Source organism: Seriola aureovittata, chromosome 23, assembly GCF_021018895.1.
Source record: "Seriola aureovittata isolate HTS-2021-v1 ecotype China chromosome 23, ASM2101889v1, whole genome shotgun sequence".
NCBI classification, from domain to species: domain Eukaryota; kingdom Metazoa; phylum Chordata; class Actinopteri; order Carangiformes; family Carangidae; genus Seriola; species Seriola aureovittata.
In genome coordinates this window covers 17,983,929-18,003,307 of record NC_079386.1, presented here as the reverse complement: position 1 = coordinate 18,003,307, position 19,379 = coordinate 17,983,929, and the positions used below count along the sequence as shown (strand labels likewise).

General features: G+C 37.1%; 2 protein-coding genes across 2 annotated transcripts; one reads left to right on the top strand and one right to left on the bottom strand.

Moving 5' to 3' along the window:
- Window positions 1–1,128: 1,128 nt before the first annotated feature.
- Window positions 1,129–12,549, top strand: LOC130164911 (lymphocyte antigen 75-like). The gene is made up of 21 exons (XM_056369907.1): window positions 1,129–1,275; window positions 1,381–1,475; window positions 1,656–1,706; window positions 1,832–1,873; window positions 1,980–2,086; window positions 2,242–2,379; window positions 2,475–2,583; window positions 2,728–2,787; window positions 6,099–6,271; window positions 6,384–6,453; window positions 6,560–6,595; window positions 7,082–7,191; window positions 7,285–7,419; window positions 7,515–7,626; window positions 7,902–7,964; window positions 10,627–10,728; window positions 10,835–10,870; window positions 11,371–11,480; window positions 11,572–11,706; window positions 11,802–11,910; window positions 12,200–12,549. Exons 2-21 carry the CDS (start codon window positions 1,415–1,417, stop codon window positions 12,265–12,267), a joined length of 1,827 nt encoding a protein of 608 aa, XP_056225882.1. The 5' UTR covers window positions 1,129–1,275; window positions 1,381–1,414; the 3' UTR covers window positions 12,268–12,549.
- Window positions 12,550–14,384: 1,835 nt separating this feature from the next.
- On the bottom strand, window positions 14,385–16,993 carry LOC130164688 (butyrophilin subfamily 1 member A1-like). Its single transcript, XM_056369578.1, has 5 exons — window positions 16,766–16,993; window positions 16,134–16,237; window positions 15,372–15,725; window positions 14,979–15,260; window positions 14,385–14,887 (listed from the first exon to the last, which is right to left on the bottom strand). Exons 2-5 carry the CDS (start codon window positions 16,201–16,203, stop codon window positions 14,688–14,690), a joined length of 906 nt encoding a protein of 301 aa, XP_056225553.1. The 5' UTR covers window positions 16,204–16,237; window positions 16,766–16,993; the 3' UTR covers window positions 14,385–14,687.
- Window positions 16,994–19,379: the final 2,386 nt, after the last annotated feature.

The window sequence follows — 19,379 nt, the reverse complement described above, 5'->3', positions numbered from 1 at the left end:
TACTGTACTTATGTACATTTTTATATACTTGTTCTTTACTTGAGAATTTCCATTTTATAATACTTTGTGCTCCCACTCCCCTACAGTTCGTTAGAGAGAGAAAGTACTTTCTACTCCACTGCATTACAGCTGTAGTTACTAGTTACTTTTAAGGTGAAGATTTTACTCACTGTTAAACATTAAACCACTGGTTTCCAACTTTTTTGGCCTCTGACTTCTTACAAAAATCAGCTGTGTAATCTAAATTTCTGAAAGGGTGTCATTTCAATGAATGTTCAAATGATTGAACATCTCACCAAAAATCAAACATATATGAATAAAGCATTAAAACTAAAAAAAGACCTCACCCTGAACCTTGATCTAAAAAAAACAAATGCAAACACAGACAGAACCTCAGCATTTAAGCTGCTAATGTAACCAACACTAAATAACATTGCCTTGTCCCTGTCAATGTTAATGTGTTGCTGAATTGTCTCTCCCAATATTTTTACCCATCATGCCATTTTAACTCTCCTCTATGTTACCCGTAACATCTATGCAGAGTTGCCAGGTTTGTGCGTTTTCTGCAAAATGTTGATTACTATGATAAAGACCGAAAGACGGGGATATTCTCAACTCGACTTCAAACCAGCTGCTCTACAGAAAGAGTTTGCCATCAGTTCATATATCAAATATCTGTCAGAGCAAGTGTCCACCTGACAAAAAAACAGCAGATAAAACTAAACCAACACCCTTAATACAAGCGATCAATTTCACAGTACACAAAGTGAATTGGTCCATAAAATCTTGATGAGTGAAGCTTCATTAAACTAGGTGTGGCGTTACTAGTTGAGCAGCACCTAAAGGTGTTGGCTGGTTTGGTGTTCTGCCTCACACTGCTACAGAAATGTCAAAATCCCTTATTCACTTTTAAAGCAGTGAGCAAACGTTTTCCTTTAGAGGACATCACAGTTTACTTTGACTGCTTGCCTGCTGACTTATAGGGCAGTATGTGAAACTTGATAAGGGCGTTGTCATGCCAACATCATCCTTAGATAAATATGAGTGAAATAAAGCAATGAGTCATTTCTGCCAACATTTACAACTTCACGGATCTGCCTTTTAATATTTGGATCAAAGTCATGTTTGACTTTCTGTCCCTGTGTCGTCCCTGTGGGTGGCGTCTGTTCCTGGTTTTTTCTACCTGTTTGTCTGAGTATTTATTGTAAGAGCTGGTCCTTATTCAGCAGTTTCACACTGGGAGACTGAAGTCAACTGAAGTTCATCCTGCAGGAGGTTTGCTAAAAACTCATCTTCTTTCCTTCATTTCAACCACTGATGGTCAGTAGAAGTTTCCTGCTCCCTGCAGAGTTATGAGTAACATGTCTGTCTTTATGAAAGGACGTCATCGTTTTGAACATCTGCACCATCCACCATGAAGATGCTGACTTTGTCTTTGTTCGTGTGTGCCATGATGGTTCTGACCAGAGCTGTTGGTGAGTGTTCACTGAGAACATTTTTTTAAGTATGTATTTTATGTATTTTACATATTTCCAATTTTTTTCCAACTCTCTATTTGTAGTTTGCATATTGGTAAATGGAGACACTTTCTGAAAATATACCGTGTGGTCAATTTCTCCACCACTGTTCACTGGTGTCAAACTATTTCCATCCAGCTCTTCCACCAGGTCCAGATGTACAGATGCCACTGGAAACCTTTCCACCAAGTCAGTGTTCAGTGCATGTCTTCTGATTTCTAATGATGATGTCCATTTGAGACATGAATATATCAGTAATGATAACAAAGAATAAATAAATAAAAGAGCATATGTTCTATGTACATCTCATCCAGCTCATCCATTTGACAATGAAGATAATTGGGGAATGCCATCAGGTTGGTGGATATTATAAAAATTGGTTTGTTTTTGTTTATACAAAATGGTCTCCTGCATATACACTGAAATGCTGCACCTCCATGTTCTTGACACTCCCTTCACTAGAGCACGATTTCGGCGGCTGGGTTCCATCTTGCCCCGAGGGTTGGACTATGTTCAGCACTCAGTGTCTCCTCTACATTTCAAAAGAGATGACTTGGGGCGAGGCTGAGGTAATTAGCTCAATTCCTTATTCAAAATATAATTTTTTTAAATAAAACTTAATGATGTATTTACTTGCACACCTGGCTAACAGGCGTCTCCTCACAGTTTTCCATTTTGAAGGCTGTTTCTACTGCCCACTCCACTCTGTTCATCTCCACTGTAGGGAAACTGCCGGTCTTTTGGAGAGGGAAACCTTGCATCAGTGTACAACGCAGAGCAGGCCAATGATATTCATGAGATGATGAAGCGTGCCGGACATGAGCGTGGACAAGTATGGGTCGGGGGCCATAATACAGCAGAGGTATGTGATTCATCATTACACAATGTCGGACACTTTTGTAAATAGTATTCTATTAATTAATATGGATTCAAACAGTAGTCGATTTTCCGGTGCAGGATCCTTCTTGGTCCTGGAGCGATCATTTGTCCTTTGATATATTTCATCAATGGTGTCGTGTGGAGCCTGCAAAGCACGAGCACCACTGCTTACAAGTAAACTTTGGAGGTAAATCAACTCACCTTGAGAAACATGTAAAGTATGAAAATGATTAAGGAATCAAAGTTTCATGTGAAAGCGGTTTCTGCCTTTAACTGTTAGTGGCGATGTCTCTGCAGCACTGGCTGACTCCTGTGTTTTTGATACTTGCAGAAAATATTTCGGGATGCTTGGATGACAAGGACTGTGAAGCTCAACTCCCATCTGTCTGTGGTAAAATCATCATGTGATTGCAGAGCAGACATGATCAGTCTCATCAATAACCTGAATTTCCTATCTTTATTTCCTTTCTGTCATTGTAACGCCTCCTTTAAGGAACGAAGCGACAAGTGAAATAAACTGGAGCTGGATTTTCTGTTAATGGAAAAGAAGGATTTTAGCACAACTTCACTCTGCAGACTGAACTCTTCTTTCTTGTCTGATGCAAATAAAAAGTTTCAGCACTGAAAGAAGCTGATGGTCTTTGACTGAGTAATATCTTCTGATTATACGGGTATCATTTTCCTCAATCTAAGCTTTAATGTAACATGATGATTTGTCTTTTTAGCTTCATTTATCTATTTTTAATTGGATAAAAATTACATGAGAATACAAATAAACTGCACTCAGTGTTTCATCTCGATTTAAAACTTTGTCAGTTGATATATGTAATTTTTTTTAGATAATTTAAAAAATGCAGCCATCTCTATGCTGCAATATTATGGAAGAAACTGGCATCATTTAATTTGAATTCACTTGACAATGACACACCAAGGACTGATAACACTCAAAAGGTTATATACATTTGTTTGGAGTAAAACTACATTAAAAACTGGAATCACTTCCTCGTGGTTGTATACCACTCAGACTAGTTTCAGGTTACCTCCCTGTTTAGCCAGAGTCATATAAAATATGAGCCATTTGTGTGAAATTCTGTCATAATTACTGAGATATCGTGTCCACGAGAATGGGACGGATATATCTTAATTTACTCTGATATATATATATGTGATAATAATATATGTATGGCAACATTACTCTTGATATAGGGACATATATGTCATTTCTGTCTGGGCTAACATGCTAAAACATTAATTTTTTTTATCAATTTTGTCATGTTGCACTTTTCTACTTTTACAATCTCATGATATTAAAGTAAAAAGGGAACGTGGGTAAAAAGGGAAGTGTAATTTGCTGCATTTTCCTCAGGGGCTCATGCCTCGGGCAATAGGCACATGTTGGGTAACGAGGAGCGCTCTGGCAGTCGCCATGACAGTCCGTTGCTACGGTGACTTGCGCAGACTTGACCTTTCCTCACAGTAGCGTTCAGTGTGACATACCAAATATGTACTAGGATATGTGAGCTGCATTTCACACTACAAAATAAAAATCATTACCTTTGTCCAAATATGTATAAAAATATGAAACCTGCATTTCACCATTAAAATTAAGAATCATCAACGTTGTCCGAAAATGTAAATGGTTATGAACACCAAACCTCGCATCGGTGCACAACATACAGGGGGTGAAATTCAGTGGCTGATACTGAGCGCCACTCATGAGTACAAAGAAACATGGATTGGAGGCTCTGACGCACAAGAGGTATTTTATTCATCATTACACAACATTTATCTTATGGTATTTCATTAAAAAAAACTTTTAAAACTGATCATTTATTTGACTCTGTTATTTAGAAAGTTTGACTGTTGAGTGATGGCAGTCCTTTCTAGTATACAAACTGGTGTCATGGAGAGCTTAACTTGTAAATATTATTATGTTCCTGAATCTCAATAACCTCAATAGTGACGGAAGGTACAAGACTTGTGTTTTTTAAACTTTACAGGTCAATGTGTATTGTATTGGGAAAAGATAGTGTGATACATTTAACAGATTTCTAATTGATCTTCCTGATTTCAGCAAGTTTTGTTTTGTTCAACTGTAGAAATTTCACAAAATTCGCTGAGGAAAGAAGAGATACTGTAAATACTGCAAAGTTAGATATGTTTCTTGAGAATGAGACATGGTTAGTATTTCAAAAAGTAAATAAATAAATAAAAAAGCATGGTTACCACAGCTCTGGAAACAAATCCTCCTAATTGTAAAGAGGAGCTGCTGTGAGGAGGTCTTCCTTATTTTAAAAATATGTGCACTTGCAGTACAGCCATGTCACCACCTGGTGGCACCACAAGCATTTTTACAACAGAGGATGATGCAGCATTAGATGTATTACTGAGATTACAGGGCAGCTGTACTTTGCAAGGACTTTTTCGACCACTTGGGGGCAGCAGAAACACATCCAGTTGTTTCTTCAGTGTTATACAAAGGTTCTGAAGCAAAGGAAACACTTACTGCAATGATTCATGAGTCATGTTTGCATTCACCTGATGAAATATTCACCCTCTTCTTATCTAAAACTGAACATTAAAACCTTCCAAAAGGTAGCACTTATCTCAGGACTGTTAAATTACACTGTATTCATGTTAGCTGGGTGTATCCAATGAACTGTCACTTTCTCAACTGAACATCAGCTGATATAATATTTACATTTCAGTTGTAAAGTGCTGGCAGGGTTGTCCGTCCATCTGTCCGTCTGTCTGTCCTATTCTCGTGGACATGATATCTAAGTAACACCTTGACAAAACTTCTTCAAATTTGGCACAAACATTCACTTGGACTCAAGGATGAACCGATCATGTTCAGGTGGTCAAAGGTCAAAGGCCAAGTTCAGTGTGACCTCACAAAACACTATTTAGCCATTACTCAAGACCTCACACAGCAATCACGACAAATTGTTCAAACAAATGGTTAATATTTGATATGACTCTGGACAAACAGGGATGTAACCTGACACTAGTGTGAGTGGTGGAGGCAGAAAACCACGAGGAAGTGATTCTAATTTTGAAAATCTATCACATCAATATTAAAAATAAATGTGATGTATCTGTTTAAAATCAGAGAAAGAATCATGACACAAGAAAAACTTTCAGACAAGTTATATCAGCAAACATATGTTCAACTTAAATAAGCTCTGTGCAGAGTCAGACTCTTTATATGTGAATGTGTGTGGACACGTTTGCACATGAATGAGAAAAAAAAGACAGTGATCATCTGACAAAAAACATCCCTACAACTAATAAAACCAAACCTACGCTTTTGCTACAAGTGATCCATTTCACATACACAAAGTGATCTGATCGATGAAATCTTGATGAGTGAAGCTTCATTGAACCAAGGGTGTGAAACTGGCATCTCTGGACTTCTCAGGAACCAAAGCACCATCCTCAAAGTCAATATTTTTTCTCTTTTCATCAGATGAAGGTCATGGCTGGTTTAATGTTTTGTCACACGCTTCTACAGACTTGTGAATATATTAATCCCTTATTTGCTTTTAAAGCAGTGAACATATGTTTTTCCTTTAGAGGACATTAAAGTTTACTTTGACAACAGGGCGTTGTTGGACCATCAGCATGTCTAGATAAATATCAGTGAGATGAAGCCATTCCGGATCTGCTTTTTAATATTTGGCATTCTGTTGTTAGTTGTTTGACTTTCTGTCTCTGTGTCGTCCCTGTACGTGGTCAGTTCCTGCTTTTGTACCTGTTGGTCAGAGTATTTAAGAGCTGGTCTTTCTTTCCTCAGTGTTGTTCTCCACACAGGAAGACTGAAGCCACCACAGGCCGACGCTGAGAAGAAAGAAGAGAAGATCATTCTGCAGCAGGTTCACTACAAACACACCTCATCGTCTTCCTTCATTTAATATGATGGTTGCTGTGACTTGACCTAGTGTTGTGTGAGGTAATTATCTGTCGTCTGTGTATCACCTGCTGTAGATTCACACCACAAAGATGCTGACTGTGTGTCTGCTTGTTTGTGCCATGATGGCACTGACCAGAGCTGCAGGTAAGTAGTTTTCATTATCGCGTTAAAAAAAGACAAAGATCCACTTTTATGTATTTGTATGTATACAGATGAACCAAGTAAATAACTGCTGTTTCAAAATGTCCAGCTCTTCCAGGAGAAATACCTGAGAAAAATCAAACAGGTCAGTGAGTATTCTTTTAGATTTTGACTAAAATGTGACGTTTCTGATCAGACACATCACAGAGCCACATTTTACTGTATCAGCGAAAACGTGAATTGGTGTTAATAGAGTGGTTATTTTGTTTTTTACATATATATCTGAATATCCAGTGAAACCTAGTATTATTTTGTCAGAAGAGGTTGTTAAGGAATCTTAATGATTGAATTAAGCCAACAGAGTATGTACTGTATTGATTTCCTACAAAACTCTACAGAAAGTCTTGTTTCTAACTAGTTTTCTTCTTTATCTCTCTTTTATAACTTCTCCAAAACCTCCACATTAACCTACGGGGTTCCTCAAAAATCAATTTTTGGGCCACTTCTCCTTCATCGATATATGTTATCCCTCAATGATATGTGTTTTTTTTTTCTACCATTAGAAAAAGAAAAAATGTCTAAATAGAAATATTACCTTGAAAATTACCAACTATTATTTATTTGCCCTCAGCTGAGAGTCGCCTGGTCAAGAGGTCCACGTCTTGTTCAGCTGGCTGGTCTACGATCAATGGTCGCTGTTTCCGCTATGTTCCAAACCCCATGACTTGGGCTAAAGCTGAGGTAATCACTGAGGTTATTCTGTTTGTGTTGACTTGCACATTAGGTGAACTAGTGTCCAGCTTCACTCTCTCTCTCTGTCTTTCTTCACTGTAGAGAAACTGTCAGTCCATGGGTGCAAATCTGGCATCGGTGCACAGCACACAGGACTACCATCAAATTCAGTGGCTGATACTGAGCGCCACTCATCAGCACAAAGACACATGGATTGGAGGCTCTGACGCAGAAGAGGTATTTTATTCATCAATACGCAACATTTATCTTATGGCATTTCATAAAAAATAACTTTGTTTAAAACTCATAATCTCTTTGACTCTGTTATCTAGGAGAATATTTGGTTTTGGAGTGATGGCAGTCCTTTCCACTATACAAACTGGTGTCATGGAGAACCGAGTAACAGTCATGGCGGCGAGGGCTGTTTGCAAATGAATTTTGGAGGTAAGTTAATACACATTATTTCTGTTCAATTTCGTATGAGTGGTTTAAATGACAAATAATTTTTTTTAAAAAGGTAGAAAGTAATCAAATTTTATCAAATTCAAATGGTTTTAATGTTGATTTTTAACTTATTAGATTTACCACAGTTTACAGTTTGTTGTGTTGACAGCCATCTGTCTCTCCACAGTGACAATGATGTGATAAAGTACAAACCCATTGTTTCAGGTTTTGGTTTGTGTTGCACTGACTGACTCGTGTGTCTTTGTTGTTCACAGGTCAGAAGTGCTGGAATGATGAAAGGTGTTACATACATTTCCCATCTATCTGTGTCAAGAGAGGCTGATGATTCCTGTCAGAATCCACTATACACATTCATACGTGTTGGTGTTTATCTTTGCAAACTCATCTGTTTCAGTCTCATATATAACCTGAAGGCTCTATATCCCATTTCACTTCTATATTTCCTCTCTATCGCTGTAACGCTACTTAAGGAATGAAGCAACAAGTGACATAAACTGGAGCTGGATCGTCTTTTATGCAAATTGAGTGTGTTATGAAAAGAATGATTTTAGCACAACTTTATTCTGCAGAGTGAACTCTTCTTTCTTGTCTAATATAAGATTAAAAGTCTGAAGCATTTAAACAAACTGGTCTGTGAGTGTTTTTATGGGGAGTCTATTGTAAAGCGGTACCCAAAGATCTTTGTATAGCTTTCCTCTTTTCATCTAAATTGGACAAAACAAAAGGGTTGAGGAAATGACTGGGAAATGAAATGTCAGTGTTATAGGTTTATTAATACTAATGATTTTTCTGCAAGTCATGTTGGTACAGCTACCTTTCTGCTTACTTTATTTGATAAACGTAAGGTTGATTGTACGATTAAATTCAAAAGTCTGCTTTTGAATAAAAAACAAATTAAACATATTGGTGTCATTTGTCTATTTTTGTCAGGGGGTTTGTGTTTGTGTGTCCAACCATTTGTGTAGCCAACATTTCACTCTCTGGAGTGTGGCCGTTCAGATCAGGTGTTAACACACCTGTCTGCAGCCATGGTCGGACGACATGGACTCACATGCTTGGGTTATAGTATAATACTAATTATTTAGTGTACATAAGAGACAAAGTCAGCCTTCAAAAATGACTTTGCATCAAAGGAAACCTTCTGTCAATGCTTATTCTGATGCAACGTTTTCACAATTCTTGCTTGAATGTCAGAATGCTGTTTCTGAGAAATGTCTCACTTATGGGTTTATTATTGATGATATTATCTGCAAGTCATGTCGAGGCAAAAAAAAGCTTTCCTGTTTTCTTATGGTCAATGCTATGTACTACTGTGTTTTACAACATACTACCATGTAGCTGCACATGTTATTTTTTAATCACTTATACATGATGTACCTTCAAACTGCTAATCAGTTTGAGTTTATATGGATTAAGATTTGTCTCAAAGACTTTCAGGCTCTAAATTTAAATTCCTCACTCATTTACAAATACACCGTGGTGATTACCCAAAAAGATCTTGGGCTTCTGCAGCTAAAATGCAAACACTTTGCCCTTTTAAAGAAGAATATTTAATGTCCTTTATCCTGCTGTGTATATTTTCTTTTTTTTATTTCTTCACAAAGATTTGCAGGGTATTGTACACACCACTTCTGCGAAGCATTTGATAGTTGTACAACTTCCCGTCTAAAGAGGATTAAGATAACATCTATTGCAAAGCAGAAACACGTCGTGCGAATAGAACATTTCCATTTAAGGAAGGGTTCACTGTTTCTCAAGACTGTCGTAAGATAACACTCACACCCCCTCATGTGAAAGAGCTTGTGCTTTAGATAGATAAAAGAGAGTGTAAAATCTGTTCACAAAAATAAGACTCAAAAATCAGGATACTGTACTCGGATACCTACTTGTCTAATGTGGTTTATATGTATCCAGTACGTCTCTCAGGTCGTCTGGTAGTTTGTCTCTTGGTTGTTCCTCGGGTCCAGCCTAAGAGTCTAAGTCTAAGAGTGTGGATACCTCTTATACAGAAATATAATATATGACATATATGTCCCTATTTCAACAGTGATGTTGCCACATACAGTATGTTTCCTATAAGGGGATATATTATTATAACATATAATAATATACATACACATATATGAAGATATAAGTTTATGACTTGTTTTGACATATGTAAGACAATATAAGATAGAGAGATATTTATGTAACATATGTGTACTATATAGGATTACGTACATATTTGTTCAGGCTAGATATGTAAGTCAATATATGTAATTGATGCAATTTCTAATGGGTTTCATTGATGATTTTGATTTTTATGTTTTAATTTTGTATTTATAAGGACATTAAGTATATGTACACATATTACATTTGCCTTTACCTATTTAGCCTGGCTTTTAGTGCTGTCTATTTTGACTTGCACATTTACTGTTATTTTTAGCACTTAAAGTTGTATTTTTTTTCGATTATATGGATAATTTATCTTTTCATGTAACTTCATTTCATTACCCTGTGTTTTATGATCTGTTTGTTTTTTCATTTGTTTGTAATTTCTGGTTTTTAATTCCCCTTTTTCTTTCTCTTATTATAACTTTGTTTAAAAAGAAAAGTGCTATATAAATGAGGTTTATTCATATATTATCATATATAAAGATGGATTGATTGATTGATTGATTGATTGATTGATTGATTGATTGATTGATTGATTGATTGATTGATTGATAAACAAAACATGTCATAATGATAAAGATGTTGAAATTACTATGTGAAATTTCAAGGTACATGACGACTTTGAAACTGCAAAAAGCATATGTTTAAAATTACACACACATATATATATACACAGTATGTATATACTGTATAATGTGCACTTATATTACTGATGGGAACAAGCCTTTAAGTTTGTCAAAGGCTTCTCTTTGCGGTTGTGACTGTACTTTATCTCATGCCTCCTGTGTCCTCTGTTCCTCATTTTGTGAGAGATGATGAAATAAGTAATGATATTTATGAGCTGCTCTTTCTCTCGTCCTCCAACTACAAAGATGCTGACTGTGTGTCTGCTTGTCTGTGCCATGATGGCACTGACCAGAGCTGCAGGTAAGTAGTTTTGAGTGTGGCATTAAAAAAAAGACAAAGATTATTTTTGGTATTTTGTCTGTGTAAAGATCAACCAATGAAATAACTGATATTTCAAACTGTCCAGCTCTTCCAGGAGACATGCCTGAGAAAACTCAAACAGGTCAGTGAGTATTCTTTTAGATTTTGACTAAAATGTGATGTTTCTGATCACACAGATCACTCAGATCAGAAAGCAAAATTTTACTGTATAAGCAAAAACATGTTAAATGGTGTTAATGGAGTGGTTTCTTTTTACAAATATAACAATCCAGGAAAACCTAGGATCATTCTGTCTGAGTAGGTAACATTATAATTAAACAATAAGGAATCTTAATGATTAAGAAAGACCATCAGAGTGTGTGTATTGATTTCTGCAGAAAGGCTTGTTTCCAAATAGTTTTACTATCTTTCTCTTATAACATCTCCAAAACCTCCAAAATAACCTTCAGGGTTCCTCAGGGATTGATTTTAGGGCCAATTCTTTTTCATTTACATACAGTATGTTACTCAGTGATATTTGTTTTATTTGTTGTTGTTTTTTACCATTTGAAAAAGAAAATCTAAATGCAGAAATGTTAACTTGAAACTCAAAATTACCAACTACTATTTATTTGCCCTCAGCTGAGAGTCACCTGGTCAAGAGGTCCACGTCTTGTTCAGCTGGCTGGTCTGAGATCAATGGTCGCTGTTTCCGCTATGTTCCAAAACCCATGACGTGGGCTAAAGCTGAGGTAATCACTGAGGTTATTCTGTTTGTGTTGACTTGCACATTAGGTGAACTAGTGTCCAGCTTCACTCTCTCTCTGTCTTTCTTCACTGTAGAGAAACTGTCAGTTCATGGGTGCAAATCTGGCATCGGTGCACAGCACACAGGACTACCATCAAATTCAGTGGCTGATACTGACCATCACTCATGAGTACAAACAAACATGGATTGGAGGCTCTGACGCACAAGAGGTATTTTATTCATCATTATGCAACATTTATCTTATGGCATTTCATAAAAAATAACTTTGTTTAAAACTCATAATCTCTTTGACTCTGTTATCTAGGAGAATATTTGGTTTTGGAGTGATGGCAGTCCTTTCCACTATACAAACTGGTGTCAAGGAGAACCTAACAATCTCGGAAGCCAGCACTGTTTGCAAATGAATGACAGAAGTAAGTTAATACACATTATTTCTGTTCACTTTTGTATGAGTGAGTTAAAATAACAAAGGCTAAAAAAAAGGAAGTAATCCAATTTCAATTAGATATTCTTTGGTTTTATCAAATTCAAGTGGCTTTAATGTTGATTTTTAACTTATTAGATTTACCACAGTTTACAGTTTGTTGTGTTGACAGCCATCTGTCTCTCACCAGTGACAATGATGTGATAAAGTACAAACCCATTGTTTCATGTTTTGGTTTGTGTTGCACTGACTGACTCCTTTGTCTTTGATGTTCACAGCTGAGAAGTGCTGGGATGATATGGGGTGTGGCAACCATCGCCCGTCTATCTGTGTCAAAAGAGGCTGATGATTCCTGTCAGAATCCACCATACACATTCATATGTGTTGGTGTTTATCTTTGCAAACTCATCTGTATCAGCCTCATATATAACCTGAAGGCTCTATATCCCATTTCACTTCTATATTTCCTCTCTATCGCTGTAACGCTACTTAAGGAATGAAGCGACAAGTTAAACTGGAGCTGGATCGTCTTTTAGGAGGCAAACTGTGTTATGAAAAGAATGATTTTAGCACAACTTTATTCTGCAGTGAACTCTTCTTTCTTGTCTAATATAAGATTAAAAGTCTGAAGCATTGAAACAAACTGGTCTGTGAGTGTTTTTATGGGGAGTCTATTGTAAAGTGGTACCCAAAGATCTTTGTGTAGCTTTCCTCTTTTCATCTAAATTGGACAAAAAGGGTTTGAGGAAATGAAATGTCAGTGTTATAGGTTTATTAATACTAATGATTTTTCTGCAAGTCATGTTGGTACAGCTACCTTTCTGCTTAGTTTATTTGATAAACGTAAGGTTGATTATACGATTAAATTCAAAAGTCTGCTTTTGATTAAAAACCATATTCGTGTGAAGCAGTGAAGTAAGCTGGTCTGTGAATGTTTTTATGGGTATGATGTTTCCTGCATCTCAAAAACCTCAATAATGACGAAAGGTACAAGACTTGTGTTTTCAAACTTTACAGGTCAATGTGTATTGTATTGGGAAAAGATAGTGTGATACATTTAACAAATTCCTAATTGATCTTCCTGGTTTCAGCAAGTTTTGTTTTGTTCAACTGTAGAAATTTCACAAAATCTTCAAAGATCACAAGTCTCAGGCAGACTATTTTTCACTTTTTAGATACTAGGTAAGATGGTTCAGTTTGTTTGTGGTCGTCAAACTTTAGTCTGAAGAGTTCCTGAGAAGACATAACTCTGGAAACAAATCCTCCTAATTTTAAAGAGCAGCTGATGTGAGTCTTACTTTCAAAAAAATGTGCTCCTGCAGTACAGCCATGTCACCACCTGGTTGCACCATAGGCATTTTTACAATAGAAGTTGATAAAGCATTAAATGTATTACAGTGCTTAGAGGGCAGCTGTACTTTGCAAGGACTTTTTTGACCACTTGGGGGCAGCAGAAACACATCCAGCAGTTAAAGGAAACAATCACTGCAATGATTCATGTGGAGTCATGTTTGCATTCACCGGATGGAAGTCCAATATTTTTTCCGATATATTTTCCTTTTATCTCCGTTTTTTGTCACCACGAAACCAGGCATGACGGCGGTATGAAAGTGGTAAAAGGAGAAGTGTTGGCCAAGAGCATAAAGAGGGGGATTCTCACACATAAATGCATTTATTTCGGTATTTTGACACAGACTTATGAAAAATGTTTGGCCATACTTTTGATGTTTTAGCACCAATTTCAGTATGAATAAGTTACACGCCATCAGTAAATCATTGTTCAGTGACTGAATGAACTTCATTCTACACAACAAACCAAAACCAAAGAAGAGAGCTCAATTATATCCTCATATATCGACAAGTGTAGCCAAGGCCTCAGTTTCTATGCAGGTGTAAGGAAACGAAAAGATGTTGTTTCATTGACTTCATGAAAGCTTCTGCTTTGTAAAATGTGAAGCACAAGAATGTGGGAAAGTTCTGTATGTAGTTTTTACTTAGATTTCATAGTGAAAGTTGTGTCAAAGTAAAAAAACTTACAACTGGTTGGTTTATAGTATCTTACTATAAGAATGAACAGTAGACAGTGAAGCTGATTTGGAAGTATTGTAAAGCAAAAAAATACATATACTTGCCTCTGAGGACTTTGGCTGGTGACATATTTTTTTACAGCCCCCTGTGACCAAAATGTGTATTACAAGAAAAACATTTTAAAAAAGTTTTGTGCATTTCTTTTTGAAGAGTCTTACTTATTTCAATAAAAAAAATAAAATATTTTTTTCCATCATTTAACATAATTTAGCTTTAACTGGTTGTACAAAATACCTTCTGTTACCTCTTGTCTGCAGTCAAATCTGATGTATGTGAGACTGTAAAGACTCACCCAAATTATAAAGCAGTGTTGGACTGAGTCTAATTTTTTTTCCCCAAAAAGGTTTTGTTGATATATTCGCTATGACACAAATAAAAGTTTTTATTAAGTTTATTTCAAATTCAGTTTCACTGCAGGTTGAAACTTATAATAACATACTATTAGTTTGGACATAGATGTTAACCATGAATTGCTCTTGCTACTCATGAATGTCTATATACAACTGTTACTGAAGATGCAACAGGTCATATAATGCTGTTTGTACATTAAATTTATTTATTTACACAAATATGTTATAAAGTAACTACAGAAAACACACAATCTCCTGTTTGAGGTATAAGGAGATAAAAGGATCAGCGTATTGTTGATGTACAGTACAAACTGTGCCTCTTCATATCTTAATATATGGTCAAATCCCCTGTAGTGAGTTCAGACGATTGTGTTGTTGTTGATTTTATTTCTTCATCAGATGTAGATATTTTGGAGCTACGTAGACGGCACAGCAAACATACAACCAGCAAAAGAATAAAAGGGATCCCAAGCATGAGAATCCCAATAATCACAGGATAATCTTCAGATGGGTCCTTGATGAAACCACCTGAAACGATAAAAGAGAGCAGCATGGTGTTTATATAGAAATCTATTTCAGTAAGATGAATCAGTATAAAGGTTTTTATAAAGATTTCTACCTGGAACATGAATCTGTGTCTCTCTGGTCTGGTTGATGATCTTCTGTTGGACTCTACAGGTGAAGTTGTTGCTGTGTCTCTTCTCCACAGTCACTCTGCCTCTGACAGTATAGAGGTCATCAGGACCTCTGATTGTCTTTGTTCGTCCAGCAGAGAGCAGCTTTCCCTCACCGTCCAGCCACAACAGCTCAGGTTCTGGATGCCAGCCTTTAGACTCACACTGTAACACCAGTGTTCTACTTGTATTTGCAGTAACCTTTATGACAGGTGACGAGACTGAACCTGGAGATAAGAGAGGAGGTCTTGGTCACTTTGAGGTCACTTTGTAACTTTAAGTATCAAATTGTGTTTGTGTTAGTTCAGTTCAGTCGATCAACACAGAGTCTGACTCACCAACACTGAGATGGATGAAAGCTTCTTCCTGCACTGAGTGAATGTAACATCTGTATTTTCCTTTATCAGACAGTTTCACACTGAAGATTTTCATGGAGACGTTTCCTTGTTCCAGTTCATCCACAAACACTCGTGTTCGGAAATTATAAGACGGATTTTGAGTCCAATACTCCAGTCGTCCATCTTGGTGGATGTGGATATTCTTTGGGTCCAAACCAGGTTTGGTCCACTCCACTCTCCAGTCAGCGGCACTGATGGCAGGTTCAAGGCGACATGGTAGAATGACATCATTGCCAGCCAAAGCTACGATTGGTTGATGAGAACAAATCAACTCTGACTGAGCTGCAAGGAAAACTAAACAACAGAAAAGAAACAATAACATAGTTACAATTCATGTCGTCACAGTGAATCTTTTAAACTGAAAAATAGTCAAATTGATAAAACTACAGAGCAACAATGAAAAAATACCAAGCGATGTAAGAGTCATAGTCGTCTGTATCTGACTCGTATATCTAAACTTCATATGCCAGCATGAACATAGAGCTCCACAATCTCTCCAACAAAGACTTGCTGGTTTACAATGTACTGCCAGAGAATATAAAAAACAAAGGTTTCTTGTAAAGTCCCTGGTCTTGTGACACCAGACTTGTTTGACTCATTCGAAGTCTGACTTCACTAACAGTCTTGAAAGTGTTGCAGTTACAGGTTTGTATATGATGATTGTTCAGAAGCTGTTTACTGAGTGTTCTGCAGGTAGATTACCTCCAAATGACTGTAGAAGAAGAACATAGACAACAATGAGATGGAAAACGATGTCAAGGGACTCCATCATTGATCGGCATCACAAAATTCAGATTGCTACATTTCTGAAAACAGAAACAAAAAGTTGTAAAATGGAAGCAAATGTTTATTCAAGTTGTAGTTATAAAAAAAAATAACACACAGATCAGTGGTATGCCTTCATGTGCGGAGGTTTTGACTGACTCTGGTTGGACTTCAGAGTAGACATGTTTACTTCTTTCAGTTCATCAATTTAATGTAATAACCCCTGGGCAGTTTTCAATATGGGAAGTTGAGGTTGATAGTGAAACAATAAACACAACTGTCTGCTGTATGGATGTCTTTTGATAGTCAGGAATCCTGAGAGAAATCACATCAACCTACACCTCTCTGAGTCTTTGAGTTGGTATTAGTTTTTACCCTTTTTACCAAAGAGCTTCTTAAAGACCCAATCTGAAAAAGATTCATGTGTGTACTATCACTAAAGTTTACTTAAAACTGAAAATAAGAATAATGTACAATAGACTGAACTACAGCTTTGTGAAGGATTCATAAAATACATACATAAGTACAACAAAATTAAAATAGTGTCCAAAAATGAGTTTGATACGAACCTGCTCGGAGAGAGTGGAAACTCCATCATCAGCACTGACACAATGAAACCCGACCAAGCTGAAGACTCTGACTCGTATAATGAAGATTTGGGGAAGTTATCATGTGATGAAGTTATTTTAAACACTACATTGTTTCAGAATCAGAATCAGGCTTTCAACATACAAGGAGGCTGATTTGTTGTTTTGGTGCATATACAATAAACATAGTAAGAAGAAAAGACATACAAACAAAGATTAAACAAGCAAGTACTGTAGGTCAGAAAGCTTAAATATAAATAAAAAAAATTTAACAACAAATAACAGTGGATATTTTACCAGCTATAATTGATATTTTATAATAATGATGCATCAAAAACAATTGAACAATATTGTTAGTCGACCTCTGATGAATGAAAACGTTGTCATTGTAAACAGTGTCTTCATAAAGTGATCAGACCCCTTCACTCTCTGCTCATATTATCATGTTGTATATTCTTGAACATAATGACAAAAAAAACATTTTGAAAATGTATTAAAAATCAAAAACTGAAATATTAGTATTCACACCCTTAAATCTGGACTTTGTTGAAGCTCCACTGTCAGCAGCTACAGCTTTAAACTGACAACGAAGTGAAATATGGATTAAAGAAAAGGGTACAGAAATTCAATCCTGGTAATGACATCGTCTCTGACCGAAGATAGGAAGTGAAAAATGTATCAGATGCTTGACTGTGTGACAGACACCATGTGACTAACCCTCATCACTTCTGCTGGGGGGTCCTGAAGCATCAGACTGTGATTGTAAGATTCATGTTTTAAAACCTTTACAAATAAAGTCGACAATACGAAGGAAATCACTTTCTTACTTCATCAGTCCTGACGATCCGACACACAGTCTCATGTCTCCAGGTGCCTCTACACTTGATGTGCATCAGGTGTAATGTTTAGCAACTGACACCAGGTGGCGACTTGTGCAGGAAAATCCAAAAAGCAATTCATAAATAACCCAGATATAGTGGATAAAGTAACAGGAAGTTGGTAATTGTCACACAAACTACAACTGAATAAATCAAACATCATTTATCAGCTTGGATTTTAGTTTCAGGATGAATAAAAACACTTCCTGTTACTGGATATCATCCTGTGTATCATGCAGACCTGAGGTATTGATTATAGAATTTTTATATTTTCAAAGAGAAGTTGCTGCTGTGAGAGTTGTGTTATTGTTGACTGGATGAGGTTGTGATAAAGAAAGCATAACATGAAGGGGCTTGTGCCCTCAACTGGATGGACTGGTTCTTACTGGGAGGGTGCGACAGCGTACGGTTACCTGGGCTCTGTCACGTGAGGGACGTGAGACAGAACAGAAAACAACAAAGCCACCGTGGAAAATGTGAGAAGCAATGAGTCACCGGTCACAAGTGAGGCCTCCGTGAAACTGTGCAGCCCGTACAGTCTTACATCTGGGCAGATTCCAGCTGTTATCCTCCGGGGTTTTAAGTTTAAGTTATTTTCTGTTTGTGCCCCTGGATTGGCCCAGATGTGGAAGGAGCATGTGACAGTCATGCTGTATATGGGCCAGACTCGTGCCGTGGTACCGGGGAATACACTGGGCCAGAGGAAACACAAGCATGTGGCCCACGTATGGGATTTTGCTATTTGTTTGTGCAATGCATGTTTGAAAGTGGGTGGGACATGCCACTTTATAATTACTCAGGATGCACAGAGGGAATGGGGGTGGTGGGGGGGGACATCTAAGTATCTTTCAGCTGGAGTCAATTCAAACTATAGCAGGAAGTGTTTTGTTTGGGGACTGATTACAGATGTGTGGCCAGATTTTACCACACAGGAACCCAACAGCAGCAGCCTGTCATAGATTAGAGTTTGACTCATACTTAATTCTCGATGGTTTCCGCTGCTCTTTCTACAGCAGCTCTGTGAAGCACACGACCCGGAAATCATTTTGCACAGCTTTCTGTCACAATCCACATGTTACGTTCAAGGCTGGTTCAGAAATTACAAATCGAAAACTTGAGGGAAAAGAAAATCCCAGACTTTGGTGGAAGTTAGAGGCCACAGCATCACAAACTGACAACAGAAGGACGTTTACAACGAATGTTGGTAATTATATGGCCGCAGCTTGACTTGTAGGTTGCTTTAATTTATCAAATTCAAATAAATTGACAAGGGTTGTAATGTTAAACGAAAAATATTATAATGTAAACAAGCATTATACGTCTAAATAACCTCATACCGCCCGCTGTCCCAAGCACGGTGCCATTATAAGGTTCTACAGGGTTCTGAGGGAGTGAACGCTCCAACCTTTGTCAGTATAGACAGGCTGTACATCCTCAGATCGGTTAGAGTCTCTTTAATTCAAATGTTCAGTTCGTTTTGCGCTAAACATAAGCTCATAACTATGATTTATTAATATCTGCGAGCATTTGTTACCGGCAGAAGCAGCACTACGGTGGAGATCCCTACCTTTGAGAAGGTCTAGAAGTCGGACTTTCTCTCCATTCCTCCATTATTTATATCCCTTTGGTCCGTGAAGGTCCACGATCACAAAAATCTAAAGGTTTTTTTCATCAAAGTATTCAGAGTTGTGAATAGCAGACTACGTAGCTATTGTTTA

Excerpts from the sequence above, each read along its gene's own strand:
- LOC130164688 (XM_056369578.1), bottom strand. The coding sequence starts at position 16,203 with ATGATGGAGTCCCTTGACATCGTTTTCCATCTCATTGTTGTCTATGTT. Across the intron at positions 15,726-16,133 it reads TCTTCTACAGTCATTTGGAG|TTTTCCTTGCAGCTCAGTCA; the intron begins GTAATCTACCTG and ends TCTGTTGTTTAG. Across the intron at positions 14,888-14,978 it reads GACACAGATTCATGTTCCAG|GTGGTTTCATCAAGGACCCA; the intron begins GTAGAAATCTTT and ends TTATCGTTTCAG.
- LOC130164911 (XM_056369907.1), top strand. The coding sequence starts at position 1,415 with ATGAAGATGCTGACTTTGTCTTTGTTCGTGTGTGCCATGATGGTTCTG. Across the intron at positions 6,454-6,559 it reads GGCACTGACCAGAGCTGCAG|CTCTTCCAGGAGAAATACCT; the intron begins GTAAGTAGTTTT and ends CAAAATGTCCAG. Across the intron at positions 7,420-7,514 it reads GAGGCTCTGACGCAGAAGAG|GAGAATATTTGGTTTTGGAG; the intron begins GTATTTTATTCA and ends TCTGTTATCTAG.